General features: G+C 45.6%; 2 protein-coding genes across 2 annotated transcripts in view; one reads left to right on the forward strand and one right to left on the reverse strand.

The window, feature by feature from the left end:
• The window catches only part of GFM1 (G elongation factor mitochondrial 1), an 83865-nt gene that overhangs the window by 49677 nt on the left and 18254 nt on the right, over window positions 1–15934 (forward strand). Inside the window, exons 12-13 of the mRNA XM_029061859.1 lie at window positions 260–397; window positions 1676–1758. Coding sequence (XP_028917692.1) covers window positions 260–397; window positions 1676–1758 — 221 coding nt within the window. The remainder of the gene's footprint in view (window positions 1–259; window positions 398–1675; window positions 1759–15934) is intronic.
• Window positions 1798–15477, reverse strand: LXN (latexin). The gene is made up of 6 exons (XM_029061860.1): window positions 15329–15477; window positions 13678–13740; window positions 10240–10417; window positions 9532–9668; window positions 2414–2476; window positions 1798–2057 (listed from the first exon to the last, which is right to left on the reverse strand). Exons 1-6 carry the CDS (start codon window positions 15455–15457, stop codon window positions 1959–1961), a joined length of 669 nt encoding a protein of 222 aa, XP_028917693.1. The 5' UTR covers window positions 15458–15477; the 3' UTR covers window positions 1798–1958.

Consider the following 15934-nt stretch of genomic DNA (forward strand, 5'->3'; position numbering starts at 1 on the left):
TGCTTGGCCTGAGTGCTTAACTCATTATTATTATTACTACTATTACTATGAACACTTTTCCGTTGAGCCACTCACCCAGAGGCTCAAATTTATTTCTGGATTCTGCCCGAGCCCAATTAGCTGTTTCCCGCTCGTTAGCTTGTTCTATGCTTTCTCCTTTGGAAGAGCAAAAACCGTGCAGGCTACACACCTACAGTAATTTGATTTTTTTCTGCTAGAATCCTCACTCCTGAAAAATCTTATCGTTTGTTTTGAATAGAATGACATGGACAAGTTTTCAAAAGCCATTAACCGGTTTGCGAGAGAAGACCCCACATTTAGAGTCCATTATGATGCGGAAAGTCGGGAGACGATCGTCTCTGGAATGGGAGAGTTACACTTGGAGATTTATGCTCAGGTAATGAATAACTTAACAGTTAATGAAACTAAACTAATGGAATACAAGGCCCTTCGTCACACTGTGGTTCGATTGCTAGTTGAGTGGTTACCATTTCTTAACGGCTTGGAGGTTTTGCCGGGCGTTTCTCATTTCTAAGGAAGTGAGGCTAGCCTTTTGAGAAGTGTAGAAAAGATCTTGAACACAGGTGTTCCATAATTCTCTGTAGGACTCCAGTGAATGGTATGTAAATATGGAGAGCGCAGTAGAATCAATCAATTGTATATATTAAGCGCTTACTGTGTGCAGAGCACTCTCCTAAGCGTTTGGGAGATATAATAGTAGAGAGTTGGTAGACACACTCCCTGTCCACAACAACCTTACAGCCTAGAGGGGGGACAGACATTAAAGTAAATCAGTTATGGATATGAACTCAAATGCTGTGAGGTTGAGGGAGGGGTGAATAAAGGGTGCAAATTCAAATTTATTGAGCGCTTACTGTGTGCAGAGCACTCTACTAAGCGCTTGGAAAGTACAATTCGGCAACAGATAGAGACATTTCCTAACCCAACAACGGGCTCAGAGTCTAGAAGGGAGTTGGAGAAGATGAAACGAGAGCTTAGGGAAGGCCTCTTAGAGGAGACGGACCTTCAGTGAGGCTTTGAAAGTGGTGAGGGTGATTGCTGTGAGTGGGGAGGGTGTTGTAGGGTGTGGATTTGGATTATATGGAGGTACGATGAGCAGGTTGGCATTAGAGGAGTGAAGCATGTGGGCTGGGTTGTAGTAGGAAATCGGGAAAATTGCCAGGAGCAGGCACGGTGATTGAGGTCCTTAAAGCCAACGATGGTAAGGAGTTTCTGTTTGATGTGGAGGTGGATGGGCAGCCACTGAAGGTTCTTGAGGAGTGGGGAAACCTGGACTGAACGGTTTTGTAGGAAAATGATCTGGGCGGCAGAGTGAAGTATGGGCTGGAGGGGAGAGTGACAGGAGGCAGGAACGTGGACAAGGAGGCTGAGGCAGTAATCAAGGCAGGATAGGATAAATGCTTGGATTAACGCGGATGGAGAGGAAAGGGCGGATTTCAACGGAGTTGTGAAGATGCATCTAGTCTCACATTGTGCAGTGCGTTATTTTAAAATCAAGGGATTCACCAATTAAGTAGGAAGTCACCAGGACTAAAATGGTTTTCATTTTCAACGGTCCACAAAATGCCCCATTTACCACTGACCTTTTCTGAAGTAAGCATCGTCGTTCTAGGAGTAACTGGTTTCTCCTTTTCCTTCCTTTGCCTTTTTCAAGCGGATGGAAAGAGAATACGGCTGCCCTTGTGTCACAGGAAAGCCCAAAGTTGCCTTCAGAGAAAGTATTATTGCACCCGTATCGTAAGTACCCCTTATACAGCACAACTGACAACTCAGGCAGACATTTTGAGGTTTTATTTTGGAGTCAACACAATGTTACAATGCAGTCAAGACATTCATATCTTACCATCTCGGGATTAGTTTGGTCCTTAAGCTAAATATAGGTGAAGATAAGGTGAACACCGAATAAGCAAGCAGACTGGTTGCCCGATACTAAAGTATTATTCCAGTTGTCCTTTCTTGGGTTGGCGGCTGTTGTGCTTTACTTTAACGCCATACTGTGGATGCCAGAGAACTTGCATTTGCCAGGGAATAATTTCCTACGGAAATTCGAAAGGGAGGAAACAGAAGACATTATCTGGAAAATGTCAACAGTGCCATTTTAATACTTAAAGAAAAAGAAAATGCATACCATGAAAGATTATACTTTTTTGTTGCACCATTGTTAATGAAACCTAATTCCTCCAAAATTCCTCATTCACAACTTTCTCAAAATAAGGGTGACTCTGAATTTGAGACCATTAAGAGTCTTCAGGCCATTTAGCACTAGGAAACCATAGTTTCAAATTATATAACCGTGTACCGTTTTATTTGGGAAGCAAAACAGGACTAGCGAGCTGCACATAACGATTTTTGGGGAAAAAAAATTTGCTTTGGGTTTCAAGGGCCATTTTACCTGAGATGCAATATCATGAAGTAGAATGGTGTAGTCTAATTCGATAAAATCATCGTTTCTTGTCTATAAGAGAATAAAACTTATATTAGTCAGTAACTTTTTAAAGAAGAACAACTGTAGGTTGCAATAAAATAACGTGACTTAGTAAGATCTTGATAATGTGTGTTTCATTTAACCTCTGAGGAAAATTACAAGCTATTAACATGACAGGCATCATCAGCCTAATAGATTTAATTTGTTTTCAAACCACCCTGGTTCTTAAGCTCCAAATCATTTTTTTTTTTAATCACTATAGAAACTGTTTGCTTTATTTTGTTCATTTGTTTCTTCTGTTTTATGTCGTTGTGACTCATATACTTTGAAATCCTTAGGGAATATTTAATATTTAACAAAGCGTTTCAAATCGAGCAAGCCACAGTTCACCGAAACAGATTTTACGGTGGCAACATTAAATCTAGAAATTGCATAAATTCAATGCATTACAGGCACTTTGTTTTTAGCAGACCTATTCTGGGCGTTGTCATTAAGGAAAGGCATTATTAGACCCTAATCTGTGTTGTATTTAATCCTTGTGGAACTTATTGGTTCCAATTTAGGATATATTGTGCTAACGCTGTCTCAGGGAAACGCGTGTCAGTGAGGCCTTTCCTTTATCTAAGTTGCCTAACTTGGCTAAAAAAAGTTTTAGATAGAGATCTGAAAAGATCATGAGCACTTTAAACACTCAATAATCACCCCACCCTGAGCCCCTCGGCACTTACATACCCCTAAGACTCTGCCTCTCCCTCTAGTCTGTAAACCCTGTGTGGGCAGGGAATGTGTTTACTAACTACTGTCGTACTCTCGCAGGTGTTTAGTACAGTGCTCTGTACCTACTTAAGTGCTTAATAAACACCACTGATTGCCTAATGATCAGAGTACAGCTAGTGAAAAGAGTCCTGTAGAAAATGGGCCGAATCCCAGCTAGGTCTTTGTTTTACTGTGTCCTCTACATGGGAGACTGTCTCTGACTCATTTTCCACATAAGTTTATGGGGGTAACACTTCGAGAGGATGAGAACAAGGAGGAAATGCCTGCAACTTCCTTAGAAACAGGGACATTATATAACGCCTTATGCTTTTAAAAGCGACATGCTCAGAAAAGCAGCATTTTCAGGCTGGAAAGCAGGAGTAAGGACTTACTAAATACCATCGATTGATTGATTAGAAGAGGAAAGGACAAACCAGGAAAGAAACAAAGGCCACGGATACAATATATTGTACTCTCAAGCACTTAGTACAGTGTTTTGCACACAGTCAGCACTCAGTAAATATGACTGAATGAATGAAATGCCGTTAGTAAAACAGCCGTTATGATAAGAACAGTTCAGCCGGAGAGAGGACTAAGAAAACCCGAGATGAAATCAAAGGATAAAAAAGAAACAAGCTTAGCAGAGATGGAAAATGCCAACAGATAGAAAGGAAGGGAAAAGATGGATATACAGGAAGAGGGGAAAAATAGGGGGTAATTTGAAGTGTGGGGGGGTGTCATAATCCTTAACTTTTGTAGGCCTCATAATAATAATAACGATGGTATTTAAGTGCTTAGTATGTGTCAAGCATTGGGATGGATACAGGATTATCAGGTTGTCCCAAGTGGGGCTCACAAGTCTTAATCCCCATTTTACAGATGAGGTAACTGAGACACAGAAAAGTTAAGTGACTTGCCCAAAGTCACTCAGCTGTCAAGTGGCAGAGCTGGGATTAGAACCCATGACCTCTGACTCCCAAGCCCGTGCTCTTTCCACTAAGCCATGCTGCTTCTCTAATAATAATTGATATCTATCAGTGGTATCTGTTGAACGCTTACTTACTGTGTACAGAGCACACTGTAGTAAGCGCTTGGGAGAGTACAATACAACAGAGATGGTAGCCATAATCCCTGCCCACCAGGTGCATCCAGTCCAGCATGGCAAGTTGTCACTTTCATATCTAACAATATTTGTAAATCTCTTGACCCTGGAGAAAAAGGGAATCTTGTAATTAATTGGCGGTCACCTGCTGCATTGCAAAAGTTATCTAATATCATGGGGATTAAGACTGAGCCCCACGTGGGACAACCTGATTACCTTGTATTTACCGTAGCGCTTAGAACAGTGCTTGGCACATATTAAGCGCTTAACAAATACCGTCATTATTTAGAGACTAGAAATGGGGCTCTCCTTCCATTTCTTTTACACTCCATTGACTTGCTTCACAGATATAATGGAGCATCATTATTTTTTATCAATGGGTAGTTGATATTTTTAAGATCATAAAGAGTAGGCTTTTGACACAGTTATTTCAGTATAGATTTTGGGAGTCAGGGGACCTGGGTTTAATTCCGGCTCTGCCACTTGTCAGCTGTGTGACTGTGGGCAAGTCATTTCACTTCTCTGTGCCTCCGTGACCTCATCTATAAAATGGGGATGGAGACTGTGAACCTCACGTGGGACAACCTGATTACCCTGGATCTCCCTCAGCGCTTAGAACGGTGCTCTGCACATAGTAAGCGCTTACCAAATACCAACATTATTATTATTATTATTATCTACAGTGCCTGGAAAACAGTAAGGGCTTAACAAATACCCGTAAAAAATATTGTAATTCAAATGAAAGTTCCTTTGAAAAAAGATCCGTCCTTGTACCAGGCCCATTCTTTTACCATCTTTTCCTAATTGGTGACGTTTTTTGAATTCTAAATGGAGCTTAGTTTTTAAAGTGTTTGCAGATGTATTTATTACGTACAGATGGGTAAGAAATATTGAAGCAAGATGCGCCCAACAATTAGATTTTATCCATCAGTGTGGGTGTGGTCTGGAAAAAAACTGGAACCAAAAAAGCCCACCAGATGTTTGACTAACCAAGCATTCACACTCTGGCCTCCTGAAATAGATCGGGGCCACCCATACTGTGGGGGAACTCTAGGTCCAGTTTTTACCCAGGGATGTTCAGACCACCTGGAGGTAATTAATCAATCAGTGGTATTTACTGAGCGCTTACTGTGTACTAAGCGCTTGAGAGAGTAACGGAGCTGGCAGGCACTTGCCCTGCCCGCAAGAAGCGACCCAAAATAAGTAGCCACCCGGGGCATGCTACACATAGGTACCCTGCTGGTCTGTGGAGCGTTTCTAGAACGGTTCATTGTTTCTTTATGGAATCTGGGTATGAAGTTCATCATTGTCCATTTATAAGCTTACATTTATTGAATTCAGTGGGGGTGATGTTTGGGCAAATCTAGCTTACTTGCTCTTCGCCTTTCACGTTCTGTAAACTGTGTGATGGCGCAGTTAAGAATGTGGACATGGTATACGCTCAGTTCTGACCCAGATATGTTTGAGTTTACGGAGGAACGCAAAACAGCAAGGGATTTATATCCTGCAACAGTGAATCCCCGTGGCAGGATTTCCCAGTTGAGAGCAAAATGTCCTTTTCTTGACTATTTCAGATAGGGCTGGACTCTGCGGAAGAATAGAGTGGGTTTTTTTTTTTTCTTTTTTTGCTCGGTGTATTTTAGAAGGTATGGAAGGTAAGACAGGTAAGGTGAGAGGAATGGACCAAGTGAGCAAAAGACAAGGAATTAGGGTAGCAAGGTGGAATTAGGGTAGCAAGGTGTATAATGGGGTATATGTTTGGAGAGAAGCAGGATGGCCTAGTGGATAGAACGTGGGCCCAGGATCCTAATCCCGGGTCTGCCATTTGTCCACTGTGTAACCTGGGGCAAGCCACTTAACTTGTCTGTGCCTCAGTTACCTCATCTGTAGAATGGGGATTAAGACTGTGAGCCCCCTGTGGAACACGGCTTGTGTCCAACCTGATTGGCTTATATCGATCTATCCCAGCGCTTAGTACGGTGCCTGGAACATAGTAAATGCTTAATACCATTGAATAAAAAATGGAGAATGGCTCTGAAGAGAGGAGGGTTGTGAGACCTGGTTGCTGACAGCCACATTCAGCTACCACAGCTCTGAGATTCCTGAGGTCTTTAAAACTTCCTTGCAATTGCCTACTTGAGTACTTGCTTCAATATTTCCTACCCATTTATACACAATAAATACACCTGCAAACACCTTAAAAACTAAGTTCGATTTAGAATTCAACGCCAGTGGCTACATGGCTCAGTGGAAAGAGTATGGTCTTGGGAGTCAGAGGTCATGGGTTCTAATCCTGGCCCCGCCACTTGTCTGCTGTGTGACCTTGGGCAAGTCACTTAACTTCTCTGTGCCTCAGTTCCCTCATTTGTAAAAATGGGAATTAAAAACTGTGAGCCCCACGTGGGACAATCTGATTACCCTGTATCCACCCCAGCGCTTAGAACAGTGCTCTGCACGTAGTAAGCACTTAACAAATACCATGATTATTATTACTTCAGTGCCAAGGCGTCTCTGAGACAGCAGTGCTTCACACATAGTCAGCGCTTAACAGATGCCATCATTATTATTATTACTGTTGGGAGTACAACCTAGATTGAAATAAATGAAAATGTCATCACGTGCACACTTCTGTAAATAAGACCTATCAATACACAATTCACCTGAGTTGTTAGACACATTCCCTGCCCAAAGCGTGCTTACAATCTAAAAGGGGAGACAGACATTAAAGTGCCGTGGGCCTGAGGGAAGGTTGAATAAATGATGCAAATCTAAGTACACACATGATGCAGAAGGGAGTGAGAGAAGAGGAAATACTGTATTCTCCCAAGCACTTAGTACAGTGATCTGCGCACAGTAAGTGCTCAATAAATACCACTGATTGATACTATTTGCTGTCCTTATTGAGGAAAGAATCAAAAAGATGCTTTTCAGATTTGTAGATGCTAAAAATCAGGGTTTAGTTTACAGCACGTTGCACTCAGTAAATACTGTTCTCCCGGGCAGTTTTTAACACTGACAAGAATAAAGGCCAAAGTGATCGTGTTAAACTAGAAATAAATGGGATGAAATGAAGGAAGACGCGCAGCACACGGGAGGTCCGGTTAAGCCCAAAGAAAAAACCTGGAGGTAGTAATAACCAGAAACTACATCAACCAATAAATAAGAATGGTTCAGAAACTGAATCAACCAATAAATAAGAGTGGTTCCTGGAAAAAAACAACCCACCCAGCATATTACTGAAACGTGTACAAGAACAAGAGATGCAAGAGCTAGGAAGCAGTCCTTCCTCTGTACCCCACTTTGGTCAGACCCTTGAGTACTGTGGTCAGTTTTGGTTATCACACTCTAAAAAATTATTTTAGAAAAAGGATGGCTCAGAGAAGAGCTGCCTCACTCTTGTACTTAGATCTGTACCCTTGATTCACCCCACCCTGAGCTTCTTAGCAATTGTGTACAGATCCCTAATTTATTTTCATGTCTGCCTCCCCCTCTAGACCGTAAGCTCCTCGCGGTCAGGGAACATGTCTACCAACCCAGTTATACTGTACTCTCATAAGCGCCCGCTACAGTGTGCCGCACACGATAAGCATTCAGTAAATGTGATGGATTGTTTGAAGGGATGGTAAACGAAATCCTCTGTTGAAAGGTGAAAGGAGTTGGGGTATCGAGCCCGGGGGGGAAAAGGTCCATTAGAGAATAAAGCTGGCTATTAAACTGTAAGCTCCTCAAGGGCAGGCATTGAGTCTTAGACTCCTCCAGTTATCTATCCCAAGTGCCTAAAAAGGGCTGTGCTCTCAGAGGCGCTCAGTTAAGAATATTATTCTTATGGTTGACTTAGTCACAGTCTTCAAGTAGATGAAGGGTTTTTATGGAGAAAATAATGACCAGTTGTTCCCCTGTCCACAGATGATCAAACCAGAGGAAATGAGTTTTTAATTGCAGCAATAACAAGTTGAGTTGGAAATAAAATTCTTAACTGTTCGGGTGCTAATATTGAAACAGGCTTCTGTGAGAGACGTGGCAGATAGCCAACAGTTGTTTAGATCTCGTGGCAGGGGCTGGACCAGATCACCATTAAAGATCCCTTCTAGCCCCGTCATCCTAGGATTTAAAGGAAGACTTCAAGGGCTGTTGAAATGAGGATGAAAAAGCCAAAGAACAGATTGAGGAAAAATTTAAATAAAGGGCAATGTTAATTTTACATGAACTTCTGCTTGCCTCAAAATTTTGCTTGAACTTTAAACAAGTTTCTTTAGACTTCCAATGTGGGTCAGATATACACACACACACATGTGCAAATATATATATGTGTGTGTGTGTATATATATATATATGTATATTTTAATAGCATTTGTTAAGTGCTTATTATATGTATTAACCGCTAGGTTGTACATGCTAATCAGGTTGGATACAGTCCCTGTCCCTCTTAAGCCCCATTTTACCGATGAGATAACAGAGGCACAGACAGTTGAAGTGACTTGCCCAAGTCACATACCAGATAAGTGGCAGACCTGGAATTAGAACCCAGATCCTTTTGACTCCCAGGCCAATGCTCCATCCACTAGGCCAGGCTGCTTGAGTATGTTAAATTCTTAAATTGCGCCTTGAGTAGAAGTCCAGAACCACTCCTATTCCCATCTAGAGTCTAAAATGCTTCTGGGTAAAATAACTCTGAACGTTTGCCCGATCCTGTTGAGGATGTGGGAGCTTTTATATCACAACAACAATCGGAATGGTGAAATGGCATTGTGGACCACCATTTTATGAGCTCTCAGAACGTATCTGAAGTCTACGTTTACCATTTCGATTCGGCACTCGCTGGCTACAATAACTTCTTGCAAAATGCATCAGGTTGCTTCTGAAGAAAAATTGTCATGCAAATTGGGAGAGAGCTGGCTTAGAGAAGCTTGGGGAGGAAGCAGGAGCAGGTTGAGGACCAAACCTTGCAGGAGGGCTTGGAAGAGTGTCAGCCTGGGGTAATTAAAGAAGCAGTGATAGGAAAGTTGAAAAAGATTTGGGTTCTGGGGAGCAGGAGCCTCGTGGCCAAGCTTGCCCTCGTTTTTTTTCTTGGACTACCGTGTAGCCTCCCCTCTCTTACCGTGGGCCTCTCTAAATCTGCTGCAGATTCCCCAGCCTTCACTGGCACGGTTGATTCCTCATTATTAGACAAAATCCTCCAATTAGTTATCTTGCACATCACAGCATTTTGCATTCGCATGCTACTTACCACCTGCTTGACACTTTGAATGCCCGTCAATTTGTACCATGTGTCCTCGGTCGAATTCTGCCATATTATGTAACCACAGGCAACCCAGGCGAGGTGTCGAACTGGTTCCATTTCTGGAGATACATTGCCAAACTTGTCTGGTGGAGTTGGATGAGGGAAAAAGGAAAAAAACACATTTGTTGCCATTTCACTTGATTGCTACATCAAATATCAAAGTCTAAATTAAAAGCCACGTTTTCCAAAATCTTTTAAAACATGATGCTGTTACCCGTAGAATCTCAGTGCCCTGTTCTGTGAGACATAGTTTCCCATACAGGAAAAAAAAATTCAATAGAAGGTATGGCCTCTAATCAAAAGTCTGTGGTACCCATCCTACAATCATTCGTTTATTCATTCATTCGTATTTATTGAGCACCTACTCTGTGCAGAGCACTGTATTGAGCGCTTGGGACAGTACAGTTTAACAATAAACAGACACATTCCCTGCCCACGATAAGCTTACAGTCTAGAGGGGGAGACGGACATTAATAGAAATACAGAAATTACATTCCTTTTTACCTTTCAAACACTTGTAAAAAAGCTACGGTTTTTTTCCTACAGGGAAACCATGTCTTATAAATTGAAATAATGACAATTTTGTGATTAACATTTAAAGGTTGGGGAACAGTTTTCATAATTTCACACTTGCCCACATTTTTTTTTTTTTACCTGGAATATTTTGCGCTTCCAGTGGTTCCTTCATAGTCTTAAGTTTTTCATAAAATTTGTTATCTGCTTCATCTGGGTTCTTCCCAATTTCTCCTTCAAATGTGAAATCAACCTCTGGTGCAGTGTTCTGCCCTTTGGGAGGGTACAGTACCTCAGCTGTGCAGTTCACGGTAATTTGCTGTTTCAAACAGGAGAAGGATTGCTTAAAAAATTGAAGTACGTAGAATACTTTCTTTATGTCATTTTTGGTAAAAGGTAAAAAAGGCTGGAATTTGTATAGTGTAGTTACTTTAGCAACAACTCTGTGAAGTAGGGAGAGACGGTTGGTATTTGGAGATGGAGAGGATCCCACCCCGGAGAGATTAAGTGATTGCCTGAGGTCTCGCAGCAGGTCAGTGGCTGAGGTGGGTTTAGAATTCAGATTTCTGAATTCCACAATCAATCGGCTGTAAGCCCGTCAAAGGGCAGGGATTTTCTCTGTTGCCGAATTGTACATTCCAAGCGCTTAGTACAGTGCTGTGCAGATAGTAAGCGCTCAATAAATACTATTGAATGAATAAATCAATGAATCGACGGATCAATCAGTGGTATTTATTGAGTGCTCACCTTGTGTGCAGCCCTGTATCGAATGCTTAGGAGAGTACAATACAGCAGAATTGGCAGACATGTTCCCAGCCCACCGAGAATTTATAGTCTAGAGAGGGAGGCAGACGGAGGCAGACATGAAAATAAATTATGGCTCCGTACCTAAGCGCTGTGAGGCTGAGCCTGGGGTGAAATACTAAATAGTTTAAAGGTACAGATCCAAGTGTGCGGGGAAAGGTTAGAGAGAAGAGGAAATGCGGGCTTAGTCAGGGAAGGCCTCTTGGAGGAGATGTGATTTTTAATAAGGTTTCGGAGGTGCGGGGCGTGGTGGGTGTCGTACATGAAAGGGGAAAGGGAGTTCCAAGCCAGAGGGAAGATGTTGGCGGCGGAAGAGAAGGAACCGAGGCACAGTGAGTAGGATGGTGTTGGGGGAGAGAAGCGTGCGGGCTGGGATGTAGAAGATCTGAGAGGTAAGATAGGAAGGGGCGGAGCTGATTCAGTGCTTTAAAGCTAAAGGTAAAAGAGTTTTTGTTTGATGCTGGGGTTCCTGAGCAGCTTTTGGACGTTCTTGAGTGGGGAGATATGGACTGAACGTTTTTATTTTTTAGAAAGGTGATCTGGGCAACAGAGACAGGAGGCAGGGTGGTAATGCAGAGACCTCAATAGTCAAGGTGGGATAGGGTAAGTAGGGAAGCAGCATGGCTCAGTGGAAAGAGCCCGGGCTTGGGAGTCAGAGGTCATGGGTTCGAATCCCAGATCTGCCACTTGTCAGTTGTGTGATTGTGGGCAAGTCGCTTCTCTATGTCTCAGTTACCTCATCTGTAAAATGGGGATTAAGACTGTGAGCCTCACGTGGGACAATCTGATTACTCTGTATCCACCCCAGCGCTTAGAACAGTGCTCCGCACATAGTAAGTGCTTAACAAATACCAAAATTATAATAATAATGGAGACTGTAAGCCCATCATTGGGCAGGGATTGTCTCTATCTGTTGGCAAATTGTACATTCCAAGCGCTTAGTACAGTGCTCTGCACAGAGTAAGCGCTCAATAAATACTATTGAATGAATGGAGAATAGAAGGGGACCCAGAAATGAGCCTCGAGGGACTCCCACTAGTTAGAGGGTGGGAGGCAGAAGAGAAACCTGTGAAAGAGACTGAGAAGGAGCGGTCCGAGTGATAGAGGAGAGCCGGGAGAGGACAGTGTCAGTGAAGCCAAGGTTTTCCAGGTGAAAGGGGGCGGTCGACAGTGTCGAACGCAGCCGAGAGGTGTTGGACGGGAATACCAAACCGGAGTATCTGTGTGTTTTAGAAGCCCTTTGCTGTTTTTCTCGTAGCGTGACAGACTTAGCAGACTTGATCCCTGACCTCAAGGAGTTCACCATCTAGTCGGGGAGACGCACCAAAATAAGTCAGAAAGAGGAGGAGTACACAGGAGAGTACCCAGTATGTACCTAAGTGTCACGAAGGACCTGTGAATACTTTTTAACTGCTCAGATGGCCTGGAAGGGCCGATGCGGCAGTGGGAAGTCAAGTGACACGATGGGAGATTCGTCTGGAAAGGCCTCCTGGTGAAGATGTGATTTCCGAAGGGCTCTGAAGATGGGGAGAGGTGTGATCGGTCAGGCACAAAGTGGACTGATGTCCTAGGCAAAGGGAATTGCATGAGCTAGTGGTCAATGGTAGGAGAGGCGAATGAGGCGCACAGTTTGCTTGAAAAGCATAAATAGCGCGAACCGGGTTAGAGCGGAAGAGAGCGGACAGTGAGGAAGGAGCGAGCTCATTCAGTGTCCTTAGGTGGCTTTGGTGGTAGGGAGGCAGTGTGGCCTAGCGGAAAGAACACAGGCCTGGGAGCCAGAGATTCTCGGTCCCGATCTCGGCTCTGCCGCTCGTCTGCTGTGCGACCGTGGGCAACTCACTTACCTCCTCTGTGCCGGTTTCCTCTATCGTAAAATGGGGGTTCGGTACCTGTTCTCCCACCTGATTAGACCGTGAGCCCCATGTGCAACAGGGACTGTCCGGCCCGGTTTACTTGAACCTACCCCAGCTCTTAGAACAGTGCTTGGCACACGGTGCATAACCAGTGCCAATATAATAACGGTAAGCCAACTTCTCTGCATTGGTGGTAACCTCTCCGTTTCCCTGTCTTTTAAAAAGTAAGAGAGAAAGGTTCCCTTGTCTATTTACAATTTTCTGACGAAGACGAGTAAGAGAGCGTATTCCATCGGCGGCAACAGGCGTCTCAGGTTAAAGGCCTAACTCCTTAATTCTAATAGACTGTTGATCCTTAGCACAACCTGTCACTTCTATCTTGAAAAAGTACATTTCGCCGAAGGCACGCTATCCGAATTTGAAAACTCTTAAGAGTCCACTGATCTTAACTTCAGGATGTATGTGATGGGTATTTCGGTCCGAGTGAGGGATGACCCTCTTGACGTCTTGATTATTGACGTCATCAGGCAGCATAGAAAGGGAGGCTTGAAAAGGTACTGTGGTTCTAATGAAGTAACAAATCGCTTCAGAAAGTGCCTTCAGTAGAGTAAGTGTGGTCAGTTGATTTGTTACAAGTCTGGGGTATCCCTGGGCATATGACACATTGGCCTTATAAAGGAAATTTTCTTTCAGTTGCAATTTGAACTGAAGTTTGGTCTCCCGAGCCATTCAGTAGACAGGCCTTTGAACAGACAAAGGAGAAGTAGTTATTTTGAGCTTCTCCCACAGGGCAAGTCTTTAGTTGTGGGGACAGAAAACCATGTTGGTTTTTAAAAATCTCCTCCGATACTGTAATGATCAGGCAAGATCGCATGTCCCCGAAATAAAAGCTCCTTCGCATGAATAAACAAGTGGCACTTACTTTCTGGATGATTTCTTCCACAGAAAATTTAAGATGATATTTATGTCCAGTTCCTGGAATGTCCTAAAGTATACAAACAATGGGGGGGGAGGGGGAGAATATTCTTAGAACAATGTACATCGGATGCATCTTTAAGTTACATCTGGGGCGCTCGTAATGGTTCAGAGCGACTACCGTGTTAGCCAGCGCTACTCCGGCAGAGTGGATCAAAGCGGTAAGATACAGAATCTCGGAACCAGGCCCCCGTCTGGGTAACTCTTGGTTTCGTTACGAGAGCGACGTTTTTGTGACCCCGAATCTTTCGAGTACGTTACGGAGGCCGAACCGAGCGATCGGGGGAAAAAACGGATTCCACTCCACCGCGGTACAGATCGCCGGCAGACCGAGTCCTCGCTCCAGAGGAGAGCGGGCCGTGGTATGTATACTCTAGGGAGCGGAGCCGCCTGAGGATTTTTTTTTAACCGAACATTTTTGTTACGTCTGTTTATTTTTTCTGACAGAGTCCTTGCAGTTGTGACAGATGGTCCCAAGCACTCCCCCGATAAACTGATATTGCATAACACGGGCCAGTTTTGAAAAGAATATCTACTTCTTGCCAGCCCGGGGTCCTTGGCGACTCAAACCTGTTCTTGGCATCTGCGTTACAACCACGTCAGAGAGTAAATAAGGGACCCTTCCAAGTCGAGGGGCAGTATTTACCAAAAGGTCCCTTCACCCTTGATATGAGTTGTTCCCAATTGGAATTAGAGCCCGTAGCTCGCATCTGGAGTCCCCGCAAGGCGCTCTTTAAACCTCAGGATGGTGGTCGTCAGGCCGGCGAACATTTTCAAGGAATGTCTCTTCCCCCCCATTGGAGAATCCTCCGCCTCCATCCCCTTTCCCCCCGGTCCGGTTCTACCTTCTGGGCCTCGCGCGGCGCCCCGGGGAGGAGTCCAAAGGTTCACCGGGGCCAACCGACCGTGAGCACTTTGAAAACGAAAGGGCTTTGGGTGGGAAGACCCGTTCCGGCCGTGGAAACCGTCCGACCGGCGGACCCTTTCTCGGCCCGGAAATCTGGGCCCGGTGGATGCGGGGCGGATCTTTCGAACGGCTCCCACCTTTTCGACGTAGGGGAGAGGTCGGGAGCCTACGCCGTCTCAATCCCCCCAGCCTTTAGGTGGAGATGTCGGCTTAGTCCAGTGCTCTGCACACAGTAAGGGCTCAATAGATACTACCGCACGAAGGAAATCGGTCGTCCAAATGAACCGACGTGAGCCCTCCGCTCCGCTTTTAGGGGGAGAGAGAAAAAATCCTCTGGGTTTTGTCCTGAGGTTTTTTTTTCCTCCGTGTGTTTCGCACAAGGGTTTTGTTGTTTTCTTTCGTGTGTTCTGCCCCAAGGTTCTGGAAATGCCTTTGGAAATTCCCGGACCGGATCCGTGCCATCCCCTGGGCCCACGAGGGGCCGGGGATGATGATGATGATCACGGTGGTATCTGTTAAGCGCTCAGTGTGTGCGGGGCACTGTTCGGAGCGCTGGGTGGGATGGTCCCGGTGGGCGGCTGGCCCTGCCCCGGCGTTTCGCGCCCAGTGAGAGAGAGGTGGGTAAACGGGCGGGAATGCGGAGGGCCGGGAGAGGGGGAGGCAGGGCGGGGCGGGCGCCCACTCGACTCACCTCCATGGCGGCCCTGGTGACGGCCCGCAGGGCGAACAGCTTGTGGGGGGTGCCCTGCTGATAGTTGATGCAGTTCTCCGCCACCGAGGCCGCCCTGGAAGCGGGGAAGTGGGTCGGGGGGATGTCCATGGTCGCCGGGCGGGCGGACGGGCGGGCGGGCGGGCGGGCAGCGTGGGGCCGGGGCCGGGCGGTGGCCGCTGCGGGAAAGGAGGCGGAGGGGGCGGCTCCCTGCTCCCTGCTCCCGTCGGGGAAGCTGCCGCAGCCCCAAGGCCCAGTGTCTGCAGCCGCCCCGCCGGACCCCGCCCCTGCCCCGGCCCCGCCACTCTGCGCCCCGAACCGGGCGGGGCCGCCCCGCAACATCCACACACGCCCCGCCCCGCCCCCGCGCCCCCCCCCCGCTCCCTCCCTCTGCTCCCTCCCTCTGCTCCCTCCCTCTGCTCCCTCCCTCTGCTCCCTCCCTCCCTCTCTGTCTCTCTCTCCTCCCTCCCTCCCTTTCTCCTCTTCCTCCCTCTCTCCCTCCCTCCCTCCCTCTCTTTTCTCCCTCCCTCCCTTCTCTTCCTCTCTCCCTCCCTCTCTTCTTTCTCTCCCTCCCTCCTTCTCTTTTTT

The sequence above is a fragment of the Ornithorhynchus anatinus genome, chromosome 1 (assembly GCF_004115215.2).
Source record: "Ornithorhynchus anatinus isolate Pmale09 chromosome 1, mOrnAna1.pri.v4, whole genome shotgun sequence".
Taxonomy (NCBI): domain Eukaryota; kingdom Metazoa; phylum Chordata; class Mammalia; order Monotremata; family Ornithorhynchidae; genus Ornithorhynchus; species Ornithorhynchus anatinus.

Excerpts from the sequence above, each read along its gene's own strand:
- LXN (XM_029061860.1), bottom strand. The coding sequence starts at position 15,457 with ATGGACATCCCCCCGACCCACTTCCCCGCTTCCAGGGCGGCCTCGGTG. Across the intron at positions 10,418-13,677 it reads TGGAAGAAATCATCCAGAAA|CAAATTACCGTGAACTGCAC; the intron begins GTAAGTGCCACT and ends TGTTTGAAACAG. Across the intron at positions 2,477-9,531 it reads TTCAAAGTGTCAAGCAGGTG|ACAAGAAACGATGATTTTAT; the intron begins GTAAGTAGCATG and ends ATTCTCTTATAG.